This window comes from Cyprinodon variegatus, unplaced genomic scaffold, assembly GCF_000732505.1.
Source record: "Cyprinodon variegatus isolate N-32 unplaced genomic scaffold, C_variegatus-1.0 Scaffold1128, whole genome shotgun sequence".
Taxonomy (NCBI): Eukaryota; Metazoa; Chordata; class Actinopteri; order Cyprinodontiformes; family Cyprinodontidae; genus Cyprinodon; species Cyprinodon variegatus.
The window spans coordinates 43382-59007 of NW_015151581.1; the positions used below are offsets into that span (position 1 = coordinate 43382).

Sequence of the window (15626 nt, forward strand, 5' to 3'; positions counted from 1 at the left end):
GTAAACATTGTGAGCTCCAAAGGTTAACTAGATTTTTAATAGACTCACCAATCTCAGTATCTTCACACACTTTCACTCCATATTACCAATTTCTCACACTAAAAAAATTACAGACAATAAAACTCAACTCTGTTACACTTATCTATGTATAAATACCACGGTGACCAAAATCCAGTCCGCATTTTTAATACAATCTTAGTGCTAACACATACCCAATCCATATTCCCACCTACTCCCTGTGCTAGATATTGAAAAAAAGACAGTTGTTATGAGGTATGTCATTTTAATTTTTATCTTATCTCATCTGGACCAGGATAATTCTCTTTGTAAATTATTGAAGATTTTAAGTGATCATGTACTTGAGTAAATATGAATAAAAACTACAGCAGCTTGCTTAAACTATTGATGCGGAGGCTGAGGCTAGGATCACATCCAATGGTTTGTTTACTCTTTACCTGGTGCTTTTTTTAGTCCCAGGTTTAGTCCATGTTTTGCTGACAAGTTAAATAATTATTGCTCAGTCTAGTTTAATAATCTCCCGTTGGTGTTTAGCAGAAATTAAACCAACACAAATATTTTAATTCTTAAAGCTTTCAGGTTGGTCTCTCAAAACAATAGGAGGTCCCAAACAAGAAAAAGAACCATTGCATTTTATTTTTTAAAAGATCAGCCACCAAAGAAAAGACCAACCACATTCAGAGAGGATGTGCAGAACAACTCGGTTATCGAGGATTCATAGAGGAGAAACCACAGGGATGTTCTTCTTTTATTATTACTTATCTTATTCTTATTTTGGTCGATTAAATATGTTTAAAAACTGAATTTCCATCACACCTTCCAATCTGAAACATCCAGAGAAGTACTGTCTCTTGCCATGGGGAACTTTTATAAAATCGACAGCCTCCTAGAAGGTCTGAATTGTTTAGCTGTTTTGTCAATTGTAAAAAAAAACTAATAACATAATCAATGAAGCTTTTTAATCCTTAGCCTATTACAAATATTCTTACACAGTGTAGTTTGCATGGATTTCGATTGCACTGGCTGCTGTATCAGTGCCAGTAATCCAGTAATAGCTTATTAGTTCCCCATTGTTTAATTTACTTGAACTGCAGAGAATAATTAATGAACAGTTGTGAAAATTTGTGAAAGTTGTGAAATTATTATATTTACGATGCAAGTATTTTAGTAGGGCCCATTCTGCTTTACTTCAATTCCCTTAAAATCACCAGAATGTAGAAAATAATGTACATTGTGGGAAAATGTTTCACATAACTACAGATCACTTATTGTTACTCAGTAACATTTACTGTGCTATAAAAATTCCACATTTTGCCACTTTGCTTCAGTTAAATCCTCTGAAAACCTCCAACCTTGAGCTGCACCTACCCTCATCTAATCCTGACAGGGTTTCCTGTCCAAACTATTTCAAAATCTTACCCCAAGGTTTGGTGAAAAGTTGGCAGCCCTGTAATTAAATAGGTAGATTTTTTTTTACCCATTTAGGGTCTGCTAGCAGCCAAGTTACATTTCTGCGCCTAATTTGTCAACAAATCACATTTAAGAACCAACTGCACTTTAATAGGTATGAACATGGAGAGGATGTGTCACATGCTGGAAAGCCTACAGCAGTAAATGTTAAAAAAATAAAATAAAAATAAAAACTGACACCAGTGTGTTTACTGTCTTTACTGAGAATGACAGCTGTTACCCGCCCTCTGTTTGTTTACATCCCCTCACATCGTCACTTCCTGTCGGTCTTCGACTAGGCTTTCATCATCTCCACCCAGGTGAGTAGATGTGTACCTTATGACTGTTTCCTCCCTCAAGCTGGATCGCTTCTTTGGCCATCTTCATGGCGTTTTGAAGAGGCTTCACTCCGCTGTCAGACGCAGCCATGGTGATCTTCTTCTTCTTCCTCCTTTTTCTTCTTCTTCTACTTCAGCTTCCTGGGCTGCTCACTAAGTTGCACCGCGCACCCTGGTGGTCCAGTATCCCAAAGTGAGAGTGGACAAAACTTATGAGTTTGACTTGTGTTCACTACATTTAACACCCTCCAACGTCATTTTCAATATAGAGAAAATATTGAAGATCATAACGGACAATAAATAAATAAGGTAATTATTACAGAGGCGAATAAATAAAGAAGCTAATTAAAAGAGATATATACATTTATGTCTCACTGTATAATTTAATTTCTACCAACATTTATCTGTTTATTGTATTTTTGGGGGACAATTAATTGTATGCTTATTTATTTATTGAGCATGTATTTATCTCTGTATTTATTTTTAAACATGTCCTCTATAACAATAATAATAAACAATATTATTATTATTATTATTATTATTATTATTATTATTATTATTATTATTATTAATTATTATTATTACCGCGGAATTCCAGGAGGTGGCGCTCTGAATTATTCGTCCCTTTCCCTACTTCCGGTTTCACTTCCGGGTTCTAATGTTTACATCAGTGAGGACAGCTTTGCAGCCGTGGAGTTTGTTTTTGTTTGAGTGGCTCAAGAAGTCACGTGTTACATTTAACGTGTTATCAAGCTGTTTGGCTTGGGAATATATAAGGTAGGCTGCAATTCCAGCCCTTGGTGTTTCACTTAAACCGCGCAGCTCCAATAAAGCTAGCAAAAGTAAGATGCTAACCAGCTAATAGGCTAAGCAGCTAACCAGGCTAAACAGCAGCTGAAAGGCACCTAGAGTTGGGTTTGTTATTTTTTGATAACCGTCAGCACTGACCAGAAACCTCAAGGGATGAGAAATAATTGCTATTTAGTTATACATTTTCCAAACTATCTAAAAAAAAAAAAAATCTAAATTACGATTATTTTAAGATTCAAATTTATTGCGATTTTTTTTTTTTTTTGCACTAAGCACAACCATGTCGGTGTTTCACTTGTGGGTTTCAGTTGTCCATGACCTTGAGAGCCTGCTTGTCCAGGAGCCTGTGCTGCAGGACGTTGCTGTAACATTTGCATGAAAAAGATCTTACTCTTAATATAATGCATAGATTTAGGTGCTAGCTGCACCTCGCTGTTCCCTTCTGTTGACAGCATACCCACTTTATTACCACCAACTTAGGGAGGAATTCAGGGTCTTACTCTTGTTGAATCTATTATGACTGAAATTGAGTGTCTCTGTGATTAAAAAATTGCATATTTCTAAATTGCGATTTTATTGCAAAATGCAATTAATTGCCCAGCCCTAATCTAAATGTATTCAAACATATTGTTGTATTCAAATTCACAAATTTTGGTTATTTCTTTATCTCAGTGGCTCACAGGGTTGTCTTTTTTCCACCTTACTACAGAAACAGAATATTATTCAGAAAGTCGGGCCCTGACATAAACCATGAAGAAGAAAGTGCGACGTCTAAGGACCTCATCACAACAGACTGGCAGAGTGCAGATGTCAACAGATGGAAGTGAGGAGAAAAAGTCATCTGGTAACAGAGGGAAACTTCAGAAGACTGTACCACATACTATAGATGGTTTGTTACCCGAAAATACAGGGATAGACATGAACTCAGGCTTAAGTGTGATAAAAGATGACGAACAAGAGAAAAATCCAGACAGCAAAACCAGATTATCAAGTAAGTGGTTCAATCTCATCTGCTCAAACATAAGCCAAATGCAATGATGCTCAACCTCACCAATGGAAAAAGGTTGTCAGTAATCTGTGTCCATCAGTAGGTGCTAAAGCATTTTGTGTCCTAGTTATAATGCAGAACAATTAAAGCTACAGTGTGTAATAATTACAGGGATATACAGTCAGAAATGTAATATATTATACATAACTATGTTATTTATCATCATCTACGAGCTCAGCCTCTTAACCTTAATATTTGCGTTGCCTTAGAATTCGTTATTTATAATTACATAGGAGCGGGTCTCGCAGCCATGGAGGCAGACATCTTTGCGCTACGGCAGCGCAGAGCCAACAAACTAGCGATTGCGAGATCGCCAAAACGTCACAACGGTGTAGAAAAAATAACGGGTATATTTATTATCTTAAGTCTACATGAAATCTATACCCTACACAGACTAATGAAATACTATCTGTAAAATTATCTATGTAAACAAACCTCATCACTTGAGAAGGTAGGTGATGCGGACATCGTGGAAGACATTTTGTCCCGTAACTCTCGCCGTACTGTTGGGGGGGAGAAGCGGTGGGGGTGGAGAGGTTAATGTTGCTGCAGTCTGCAGTCTGACCGCTAGATGTCGCTAAAAGTTACACACTGTAGCTTTAAGAGGATTTAAACAATATACACAAACAAACTTTAACTCATGTAGACAAAAGATAAAATGTCATGGGTTGAATCTAACTGAAAAATATGTAGTAATTTTATAATTTATTATTTCAGAGCATAATCATATCCATAAATCTTATTTTCAATCATACGCAAAACAAAATGTTTTTTTCGCACTGAGATTTAAGAAAACACAAGTTTTCATGTGTCGATACATTTTGTAAAACAACATACCCACTAACCAGCTTACCATCATCATTACTAGGGATGCAAGCTATGTGTTAATAAATTAATCTAAAGTGGATTTACCTTATCGACTAACAATCGATTGAAAAATGGTCATTTTCTTAAAAACCTGTATTTTTCTTGTATCAAGACGATCTTTGCATGACATGAAGGGTTAAATGGATTTTTTTCACCATATGCGGAGTTAAAAAAGAAGAAAAATAAGGGAATTATTGCGTTTTAGCAACTTGTTCCAGCGGTCTGAATAAAAAATAATAAATTAATAAGAGAATTTTTAAACACATGCAGTGGAAGTAGGGCTGTCCTGATCGGATAAAGATTTTAGAAATCGTTCCGATAGACAAAGAAAAAATAACAATAGAATATATATGCCCGTGTCTAAAATCTCTGATATGAGTTGGTTGATAGAAACACTGCTTCAATCCGCTTCTTTTTAAGTTTATGTAGCCCATGGGTAAATACCAAATGGGTTAGTTGTTTTTGCCCAGTTAATAACCAGCTGTTATTAACTGGGCAATTAATTGTATTAGCAATATAATCGCAAATTGCAAAATGCAAATTTAAGATACCCTCTGTCTCACTGTAGCTGTTTAGAGTGGGTTTGCCTCCACACATAAGGTAGAGAGTTGTGGTAACACACATTTCCATGCATGCAGGTAGAGGTAAAAACTTCCCCAGGCAAAAGTAAAATCTTGCGACAACTGACTCTGGACAAACAAGCTTTCAAGATCATGAATACAGGAAAACCTGGAGTGAAACAACTACATGTTTATGATTAGTGCAAATGAAAAGCGGAATGAAATTGCAATGATGGTTCATTGATGGTAACATCAGTTTTGTTCTTATATTTTTTGTTTTTTGGGGCTGAAAGTGGAGCAAACACAAAACATATGCCTGTTTCGTCTCCCAGCAGGCAGACTGTCTACTGCCATCTGCCGTCTCTGCCATGGAAAGTTCTCCCCGCGCAGCCTAAGGCACGCCTTCAACAAATGGCCACAGGATTCCCTGGAAATCTTTGACTCTGCTGCTCAAGCGCCCCTCTTGTTCCATACGGACTTCCAGCGCTTGGTCGGGGTCCAGTTGGACCGTGATCCTGAACTGTCAGAGTTTATCTGCAAAAAGTGTCACACCAAGTTCTACAAGTGCCACAATACCCTGATCAGGTTTCTGCAGAGAGTCAACCTGCCACCTGTCAGAAAGGGGAACCGGTGAGGGTCTGAATAAGTAAATACAGCTCAGGGTGTCTTTAAGAGTGTTTTTAAACCGTGAAACGTGCTGGACCTAAAGCTGCTTGTTTATTTACAGGAAGAACTCAGAGTGTCCAAACTCCTCAGCAAACAACACATCAGGAAGTAAAGAATATCCTCCCTTTTTTGTTTTGACCAACCCCATTACAATGCTAGCTCTGTGGGTTCACTCGGTTTTTTTTCTCTCTGTTCTTTCAGCACCAACTTCCATAACAACTGACCCAAAATGCCTCCACAGTTTGGTTACCTGGGCTCACCGACACGGGGAGGCCTGCCGGTCCTGCCCTGACCTGAAGGAGGTGCTGGAGGGCCAGTGTTGGGGCTCTGTGAAGGCTGTGTGGGGCTGTGTCGATGGTCACAGATACATCATGGACACTCAGTGCTCCTCTGCTTCCTACCTGGGAGCCAAAGGGGAGGCCAGTAGAGGAGCTTTAAGGATCAGGAATGATGAGGGAGAAATCTCAGAGGACGAACAGGAAGAGTTGGATGAGGGGGAAGAGTCTGCTGGAAATGAAAGGTTATTAGATGGAAGCATAAAAACTCTGGTTCAGCAAAGTCTGCCCTCAGGAACAGAACAGAACTTGGCTCAGGAGGGCTGGACTGGGAGTGAAGGTGAGAATTCCTACATGAGACCTTCAAAATGTGAAAATAGAACCAGCTGAAGCTGCGTGGGTCTGAGGTGGAAACACAGCTGTGGGTTTAGTGGGATTTATAATGCTGAGATTTTATTTCCCCCCCCCAGATTTTCCAGAGGAGGCGCTGTCTCCAGCTGCTGCTCCACTGCAGGACCGAAGCGCTGACGATGATCTTTCTGACAGGTTTGTTTCTGATGGGTCAGTGTCGGCTGAAGCACTCAGATAAAACAGGAAAAAGAAGCCTTGATTACTGGTGTTATTGAAACATTAAAGAGAAACATCTTCAAACTCCAGGTTGCTGTGAAAGTTCACCTCTATGCAACCATACAATGCATATTGTTTTAGATTAACAGGCTATATAAATTAGGCTCAGCATGCTTCCAAAAAACAGTAGTCAGAATCAAAACAAATTACAGACACTTTGGTTAAACAGTAACATGTTATTAATAAACCATGAGAAATAATCTGGCTTGTTATGGAAATGGGGTACGTCTTGTCTACAAACAAAAATGACACTAAAGCTACTTGTAATAAATTGCTTAGATCTTTTTTGTCATCAGGCTAAAAGATATGTTTTTTTATACCTATCAAAAAAAAATTTCAGAAGAAAAAAATGAAATGATGCTTTCTTTTTGCAAATGTTTGTTAAAAAGAAATAAAATTAGTGATCTTTTCATAAATGAAATAATATGCTGTAGTAGACATTTAGAAATAGTTATTAATGTTTTTCCTATCAGTTAACATCTCGAAATAGTTTTATTTAGCTGAACTGAATGAAAAATGGCTCTTTGATTGTAAAGGTTGCAGATCCCTGTTCTAGAGTCTGTACACTTCAGTAGTTGATTAGTATATCAGTATTTGATTAATCACAATTAATCTGATCAGTCATTTGAGCCCTAGATTAAGGGGAAGTTTATTCATTCCAATGTTGGATTAGACACAGGAGGACTCTTTTTATAAAAAAAGGCGACTTCAGAGGAGGAAGTTGATTTGATGCAGTGTTTTTTAAGAATAAGGCCCCAAATTCAAGTGCAAGTTTTCTTAATTTCCCCTGTGACACAAAGCTGGTTTTGAAATTAAAGCTAAGAGAGACTCTGAATCTGTGTGGCTTCAGGGCGATCTCCGAGGAAGAAATTGAGGAGAACAGAAGAGTGGACCCGTCAGACGAGGAGCTGTTTGAGCCAATCCTGAACAAGGCGTAAGTCATAAACCACTTCCTGTAGAGTTAAAGGCCAACCAATACTCCCTGTAGTTGTTTGTAAATTGTTAGACGTCTCCTCCCCTCAGAGCCTCCAGACTAAACATCTCCAACAAGAGGAGGCAGAGCCCAAAGTCCTCTGAAGAACCCAGAGTCAGGAAAAAACCTGGACCCAAACCAGGCTGGAAGAACAAGTTCAAGCCTAAAGGGTGTGTAAACTTTCCAGGAGGTTCTTAAACCAACAATCTCTGGTCCTGTTCAGATCCATAAAGTGAAGCTGTTGTTTTTTTGTTTTTAAGAGAGGAACTCCCAAACATCTACAAGTGTCCATATCAGGGCTGCACTGCTGTCTACAGAGCTCCTGATGGCTTAAAGGTCAGGATGGATCCTCCTCTGCTCCCTCTGTGAATCTGTGTGCTCCTTTTTCTTCTTTCTAACTTCTCAGAGTCAGAGGTAAACCTATCCCTGCAGACGCGTGTGTGTGTAGGTTCTCAGTAGAACTTCTTTTTGTGTCTGTTTAGAAACACATTAAGGAGCATCATGAGGACATGAGGGAGAGACCCTGCCCTCATCCTGGCTGTAACAAGGTCTTCATGATCGACCGCTACCTGCAGCGACACGTCAAGCTCATCCACACAGGTGAGGCCTCCAGGGATACTCTTTGGTGGGTCTTTCTAGGCCCACACACGCTGAACAACGGGGTCACACATAACCTTACGTGTCCTTTTAAAAAGATCACACACTGCTTTGATTGCAGCTCAAATAGAATTTGACCAATCTGGAAAGACAGACTGATAATATTGGTTTATTTCTATCAATCTGGGCCGTTTAGCAAACTTTCTTACATGCTGGAGCAAAGCGACACCAAATGCCCACCTGCCAAAGTTTGGTATTAGCCACTCATGCTAACAAGATAAAATGTGCAGGTGCTACACGGTGTGACTTCCTTGTTCATATATGTACTTCTTCCTGTGCAGCCATGTCTATTTTGGTTCAGCTGTTGGCTCCCTCCACTTGCTTTCATCATAGCTGTATGTCCCGCCGTAAGCCGTGATACTGCCTTGTGATTTGCTGTTTCTTTTGGGGTCAGTTTCTGAGCCTTTGACATAAGCCCCATTTACACTACCCTTATTGAAACCGTGCCAAGATCGGTCCGAGCAATGTAACTGAGATAACTGTTGAGTATAAATGGCACGCATAACTGAACCGTACTGAACCACACTAAACTGGTCCTAGTTCATTAGTAGGTCTCAGCACTGTTCATTTCCGGCACGGTTCTCAGATAACAAAGAGCGCATGAGCAAAGCGCATCATCTCCTTACAGTCAGCCTCTGTAATCATGATATATCAGACATTCATAAAAATACTAGCTTCCCTACTGAACCACATGCTTTCTGATTAGCAGTGTGATGAACCTCAACGTTTGTCGTATCCACTTCCCATAAGCCGACTCTGCCAAGTAAATTTACCGAAGGCTGCCTTCTTCACCTGACTCTTTTTTTCAGTTTTCGCAAAAAACGAAATATCTCAATTATAACCAAACTTCCTGAATGTTACGGGCGCCGCCATGTTGATTTGCTTGTTTACCTCTAGAGAGCATTAGTACCATCGTCACTAGAAGGCGAGGTGCTAGCGTGATGTGTAAACGGCATAAGGAACCAAAATCACCATGGTTAACTGATCCAAGCTCGGTCCGAACTCGGCTCGGATCGGTTTTCAGAGGCTAGTGTAAATGGGGCTATAGTTTCAGTAGGTTTGCTCCATGCCATGCTGCATTGATGCAAGAACTCATCAATACAGTTAGTGAGTTATTGTGGCTTTTATCTTCTAAATGTTTGTCTTATCAGGTTACTATGAAATATTTGGTCTCAGTAACTTCAATAAGGATGTACAAATGATAATAATGTAAATATTTCTATTTGTGTTTCCAGAGGAGAGGAACTATATTTGTGACCAGTGTGGTCAGACCTTCAAACAGAGGAAACATTTGTCAGTTCATCAGATGAGGCATTCAGGAGCCAAACCGCTGCAGTAAGTCCTGATTAAGGAGCTTCATTATGACCTCAGTCTGCAGCTGACCATAGACCTAGTTCCTACGGTCTGAAACTGAAACATCTTCAGGCCTTGATTGGACTTTATTCCGCATTACATTCCTCTACATGATTAATAATTTAAGTGATCCAATCACTGTCTTTTTTATGACATTTTAGAAAAATCTTCCAGCATGATATTTAGAGCTTCATCTTTGTAGGAATATAAGTCAAAATATGATTATTAGCTATACCATACTCAACATACAGGTTATTGGAAGAACTAGAAATAAAATACATGTCCTAAATAAGCTCAACAACTTTACAACCCCAACGATTGGCTGCTCTAAGTAGGGCTGGATGATTATTCAATAACAATATATATTGGTCGATAGACGTGTGGTGCAAAAGAAAAAAGGAGGGTTAACAAAAGTTCAATATAGAAACAGTTTTCCTTCCTTTTCATTGTAGTCTATCATGGTACAGTCACCACTTCCCACAAACTAATCGCCATCACTGACCCAGGCAAGCAGTCACAAAGCGCCACCCTCTAAAACCACAACACAGAGCACATATAGATGTCTCAGCAGGAGAGGCGAAGGATAATATCCCAAAGAAGGGATTTGGTAGCTCGCCAGTTTGGCATTATTTCGGTTATAGCAAGTCAGACAGAAATAGTTTAAAAATTCATACATTGTGATTTCTGGATTTTTTAGATTATGTCTCACAATGGACATGGACCTACGATGACAATTTCAGATCCCTCAATCATTTCTAAGTGGGAGAATTTGCAAAATAGCAGGGTGTTCAAATATATATTTTCCTCACTGTACCTCTGATGAAATTGAAATAACAATCTACAGCTGAATCCAGTGAGGAATTAAAGCAGGCTCTGTTCAGCCAGCTGACCAGCAGTGTGCAGGGGGAAAAGAGTCCTCTAAATACCCCAGAAATTCCTCCAGAATTTAATACATTTCTTTGCAGAAGAATTTAGGCCATCCTCACCTTGCCTGGGTATCGGTACTACCCGTAACAGACTGTCCGTTGCATGTTGAGGTTTTGCAGATCGTTATTTTATAAATGTAAAATTGGTGTACAGGTTGGTCTCCAGATGAAGGTGAACTTATTTCTGATTGTTTGGTCATAATCAGAAGCTATGGCTTAAAAAAAAAATCTGGTTGTGATCCTCCTCTTTAGATGTGAGGTTTGTGGGTTCCAGTGCCGCCAGAGAGCGTCCCTGAAGTACCACATGACAAAACACAAGGCCGAGGCAGACCTGGAGTTTGAGTGTCTGATATGCAGGAAGCGCTTCGAGAAGGCGCACAACCTGAACGTCCACATGTCCATGGTCCACCCGCTGATCCAGGCCCAGGTCCAGAGGAGCGGCACCAAGAGGCAGCATGCAGACCTGCAGACCATAGGTCTGACCGGAGAAGTGGTCCAGCAGGACCAGGACAGATGACAGCAGGGAGTCCGGGTCCTGCTCTGCTTCAGAGGTACAAACAGCCTGTCTGGGTCTGCACTTTGGATCCATTGTCTCAAACTGTTCTGAGAGAGTCCCAAAGTTTAGGTTCAGCTGAGGGTAAAAGAACCACTACAACCATTCTCTACAGAATCAACTTATTCAGCAGCTTTAATTGGGCTGTGAATCAGGGATCAGTCATATCAGGAGCTTTCTGGGTTATATACTCTATAAAGCTTCGAACTCAACACTAATTTTGACATTTTGAACTCAAAAAGCTTCCTGGATGGGAAGCGAAACATCTTCAAACTTGGATAACAAGGTCCAGTTGATTGGCTTTAACCTTTTGAATGACTATGACCCGGATGACTGTTAATCTTCACCACTATAATGCCCTAGGAAAAGCCTTTTTAAATATAGCCAATGGGCAGCCTTCATCTTAACATGGATGTTCATATGCATCCATGCTAAATAATTGCCATATTTGATGAATGTATTTGAATGTTCAAGAGCCTGTCTGATCACAGAACCAGGCTGGAGCTCACTGAGCTCCCATCCTTTCAGAAATCTTTCACCAAACTGTCTGCACCCCTAGAGGCTGGATTTTATACACCTGTGGCCATGGCAGTCAGAACAGCTGAGTTAGATTTTTAGGCTGGGAGAATGAAACATTTTTGATGTTGTATACATTTTATCACCATGTTGGGCTATGCGAGTATAGATGCTGATGCATGTTAAAATATGTTGAGTTTTCTGCTCTGAAAATTTATCAAATCATTTTTTGTTTTCAGGTGAAGGTGCTCAGGGTCCTGTCGTTCCTGTTTCAGCCACTAGGGCGGTGTCTGCCTTTCCTCCATTCACACTGCAGCAGTTCTTCAGTTTTTGGTCCTAATGTTCCGACTACTCAGCAAAGGAAAAAAGCAAATGAATCCGAACGAAAGATCTTAAAGAAAGTTGCAGATTTTAGCTTCAGATTTGAAGATGAAAAGGTTTTATTGTTTTGAACTGCTGGTCAGGCAACAAACTATTTAAAATTGATGTTAAGTTATGTATTCAATGTTGTCACACCAGGAAGCGCTGCCTTATGACTGTTAGCCAAACTACAGCTGCTTAGCTCTGGTGTTGAAGCTCTGTAGGAAGGAAGAAACACAACGAGATGGAGTCTTTTTTTATTCCAAGAAAAGAACACTGCAACAGAAGGGCTCCTCATGTATATGATCTGTAGAAAAACTATGTAAATAAATAAAATACTTTGGTAAAACAGTCGCCTGTTTGAAAAACATTGTGTTTGACGTTTAGCATCAGGTCAGATGTTTCCAGTCTGTCACCATTAAAGGAAGTCTATCTCAGGGCTGAGATTGTGAGGGTTCAGCAAAACCGACAGAGCTGCAGCCAATTCTGGGTCCAGGTCTGCGCATTGACACTCCAGCTGGATCCATGAAAACACAGAGAAAAACACCAGATAAGATGAAGGCGAGTCAGGAGGGTTGGATTGGGATGCAGGCACTGATGTGGGAGCCTACCTGTCGCAGCTGGCTGGAGGAGAGTGCAGCGGGAGGTACCTGTGAGATCGAACTCAGGACAAGCTGTTTGGTGCGGTTCAGAACCTGGGAGGGATCCAGCTGAAAGAAAACCCAGATTTTCATTTAGCATCATTTCTAATCGCTCTGCATAGACAGACAGAACCACCCTCACCTTCTCAGTAGGTGCTGTGGTCATGGTGGGCGTGTCTCCTTCTAGGAACAGCTGCAGCACAGAGAGGTACCACAGGATGGCAGCGTGGAGGAACCCTGGACAACACAGCGCCCTCTGGAGGAACTCAGCACTTTGCTGCAGCAGCAAACTGAAAAAAAAAACAGGAAAGAAATGAATATGACCAAGAAAACGGAGCCAAAAGAAAGTATTCTTATACCATTATCATAATATATTCCATATAAATCAGTTTCACACTTCATGTTAAAAATTTCAAACATCAGGATCAAAATGTTTTGGAAAGATTTCAGCTTTCAAAGCTTTAGAGCCCAAAGTTTGATCCTGATCCCCAGCCAGCATCAAATTCCCTCCTCTCTGCAGGGCAGCCGAACCTCCCAGTGTCCCAGACTAACAATCTGCTCCTTAATCTAAGCTTGAAGCTTCTCTCTGAGCAGCTTTAATTGGAGGAATCTCCTCAACTTACACCACAAAGTAATTTGGAGCCATTTCATTATCGGGTAAATGTTCAATTATAGATGGAAAAGGTACTTCCAAGTTTTTACATGACAAGCTGGAACGGAGCAGTGGTGTGAAGACTTAATGGATTTACCTGCAGAGAGCCCAGGGCATTAACCGTATGCAATCGTCCGAAGATGTCAGGGAGACCCAGGGATACCGGTTTGGTTCTGAAGATGCTGAAAATGTCGATAACATAAATATAAGAAGCTCCTGATCATTGGAACTAGTTCCAGCTGAGTGTAAACGGTACCGTTGGAGCTGAAGATTAGCAGACAGTCAGCAGAATTCACCAAAACAGCCAGAAGCTCTGAGCAGAAATGTTTAGATTTTTCACAACTTTGCTCCTACAGTGGAAAAAAAACATGATTTATCATATTTGTGATTCTTTATCTCATAATTATCAGATTTAGCTGCACTCTAGAAAAATACCACATTCAGTGTACATATGTTATTGTTTCACAAATTTAAATCTCTAAAGATGCAATTTGTTCTTTTTTCAAAAGTGTATTTCATTCATGATGGATACAGAATGTTAAAGATTTAATTCCCGGTTGGACTTCGCCTACCTGAGGGTACAGAAGTGCTGACAGGTAGTCCTTCAAGCAAAGGAAGAGCAGAGAAACAAGAACCTGGGCCAAAAAAAATAAATCATTAAAGTTTCTTTTTTTTTTTTTATTCCTCTCAGAGAAATTGACAAACTGACAACCAGAACCTTTAAAGTTCCTTTCTAGCTTAACAAGATGATGCAGTTTCAAACAGTTCAATAGGAATGAATGGTTGGCTTGTTTTCTCAAGCATCTCCACATGTCTGAAGGATTGATCAGTTTTTGTTTTGGACTCTCACCTGTTTGTATTCAGCTCCTCTCTCTGCTTTCAGTGACTTCACAGCATCACTGAAGCTCTGCTGCTGTTCCTCACAGCCTCTGCAGAAGGAGCCATGCAGGCTCGCGGCGCACACCAAAACAGCAGCTTCAGGCATCTTGGCCACCTGACTCCGCTTTAGACTGCAGACCATAAACAGTGACAGAGCACTCCTTAGCACCGTCTGTTTATCAATTAGCTGACAGGTAGGTAATGTCTGGTTCTACCTGCAGGCCCAGAGCCAACAATCCGAGAGGCGCTGTAGCTGTTCTGGAGGAGACTCTCCATTACGGAGACGAGCCCACAAGGAAAAGAGGAGCGGAGAAAGCTGCTGCCACCAGCGCTGCAAACACATCCAGGCAGCAGATGTTTAATCAGCTAGCAAAATCCTTAGCTCACATCAAAGCTGTGATACATAATTAAAATAATTTCAAACTAAAATAAAACTTCTTTGCTTTCTAATGTTCATCTGAAGAAATGTATAGTTATTAAAATAGACAAAGTATTTTAAAGGACAACTCAACCAAAAATCCGCTTTTTTTATTGATGAACTGCACACATTGACATCACCTACATCCCAAGCATCGTTTTGACAATTTACTGCATGTTTGCACTAATCCTTTTTTTGTCTAAAACCTGCCCTTAGGCAACCTCCTCAGGTTTAACAAGTGCACTGTATCTTCTTTTAAATTAGCATTGGTTTTGGCTCCAACGTTATTGTGATGTTACATAAAATAACTAGCATGAGTAGCTCTGCGTCTGTGGGGTTAAAACTGGCTCCATCTCCCCCATGTCTGTAGAGAGTTAGAGGAGGTCTAGATACAGATTGATGGCAAAGACTAGCATCACTATGATCGCTCTCCTTGTTGGTGTCACTGCCAGTGTCATTGCCTCTGTCAATCACAGCAAAGACCATGCTCAGTCCCCAACCCACTGCATGTTCCGCAGACATCCCAAGTCTCCCGGAAGTTCAGAGAGTCTCCCTGATATAGATGGTTGTTCACGGATGCCCGCGAGTGGATTAATGATGCCGGATTTTAGACAATGCAATGTGGTGTTTTCTTAATGCGAGTGAGAGCGGGCAGTTAAAACAATATTTTGTGCATCATGTGCGGATGAGAACTACTGCGACTGCGCAGGAACAACAAGAGAGTGCGGAGTGTGGGGAGGAGGTTGCTGGTGAAACCTGTGCATCGTGTCTGTCCATAGTGATGCTCTGTTCAACCAGCTTTCCAGGCGACTGGTTGTGGGAGCTGATTGGATCAGTCCGATAAGTTTCTCTGGGTAACTCTCTGGCAGTCACCTAGTTACCACTCAAAGCTGTGCATCCTGTGAAACGACAGAGGTTTAATCCTCGAGTAAAAAACGAAAATATAGGACTAATTTTACAGCGGAATATACTAAAGTATATCCACGTCTAGTGAAGGTTAGGAACAGTGGCGGATCTAGACCAAATGTACCAGGGGGCCA

General features: G+C 40.5%; 3 protein-coding genes across 4 annotated transcripts in view; 1 reads left to right on the forward strand and 2 right to left on the reverse strand.

The window, feature by feature from the left end:
- vps9d1 (VPS9 domain containing 1) overlaps positions 1 to 1918 on the reverse strand; it is a 38109-nt gene extending 36191 nt beyond the window's left edge. For both annotated transcript variants that reach the window (XM_015400653.1, XM_015400651.1), the window contains exon 1: positions 1804 to 1918. In XM_015400653.1, the coding sequence (XP_015256139.1) occupies positions 1804 to 1896 (93 nt within the window). In that variant the 5' untranslated portion in view covers positions 1897 to 1918. The remainder of the gene's footprint in view (positions 1 to 1803) is intronic.
- Positions 1919 to 2439: 521 nt separating this feature from the next.
- On the forward strand, positions 2440 to 12312 carry znf276 (zinc finger protein 276). Its single transcript, XM_015400645.1, has 13 exons — positions 2440 to 2582; positions 3325 to 3606; positions 5423 to 5720; positions 5818 to 5864; positions 5958 to 6371; positions 6502 to 6577; positions 7509 to 7592; positions 7682 to 7801; positions 7892 to 7967; positions 8114 to 8231; positions 9524 to 9623; positions 10820 to 11118; positions 11876 to 12312. Exons 2-12 carry the CDS (start codon positions 3366 to 3368, stop codon positions 11082 to 11084), a joined length of 1839 nt encoding a protein of 612 aa, XP_015256131.1. The 5' UTR covers positions 2440 to 2582; positions 3325 to 3365; the 3' UTR covers positions 11085 to 11118; positions 11876 to 12312.
- Positions 12313 to 12371: 59 nt separating this feature from the next.
- LOC107101653 (Fanconi anemia group A protein-like) overlaps positions 12372 to 15626 on the reverse strand; it is a 4914-nt gene continuing 1659 nt past the window's right edge. The window contains exons 5-12 of the mRNA XM_015400646.1: positions 14384 to 14499; positions 14140 to 14299; positions 13862 to 13924; positions 13546 to 13639; positions 13387 to 13471; positions 12780 to 12927; positions 12608 to 12706; positions 12372 to 12513 (exon numbers count right to left, since the gene is read on the reverse strand). Coding sequence (XP_015256132.1) covers positions 12415 to 12513; positions 12608 to 12706; positions 12780 to 12927; positions 13387 to 13471; positions 13546 to 13639; positions 13862 to 13924; positions 14140 to 14299; positions 14384 to 14499 — 864 coding nt within the window. The 3' untranslated portion in view covers positions 12372 to 12414. The remainder of the gene's footprint in view (positions 12514 to 12607; positions 12707 to 12779; positions 12928 to 13386; positions 13472 to 13545; positions 13640 to 13861; positions 13925 to 14139; positions 14300 to 14383; positions 14500 to 15626) is intronic.

Excerpts from the sequence above, each read along its gene's own strand:
- znf276 (XM_015400645.1), top strand. The coding sequence starts at position 3,366 with ATGAAGAAGAAAGTGCGACGTCTAAGGACCTCATCACAACAGACTGGC. Across the intron at positions 5,721-5,817 it reads CCTGTCAGAAAGGGGAACCG|GAAGAACTCAGAGTGTCCAA; the intron begins GTGAGGGTCTGA and ends GTTTATTTACAG. Across the intron at positions 7,968-8,113 it reads GAGCTCCTGATGGCTTAAAG|AAACACATTAAGGAGCATCA; the intron begins GTCAGGATGGAT and ends GTGTCTGTTTAG.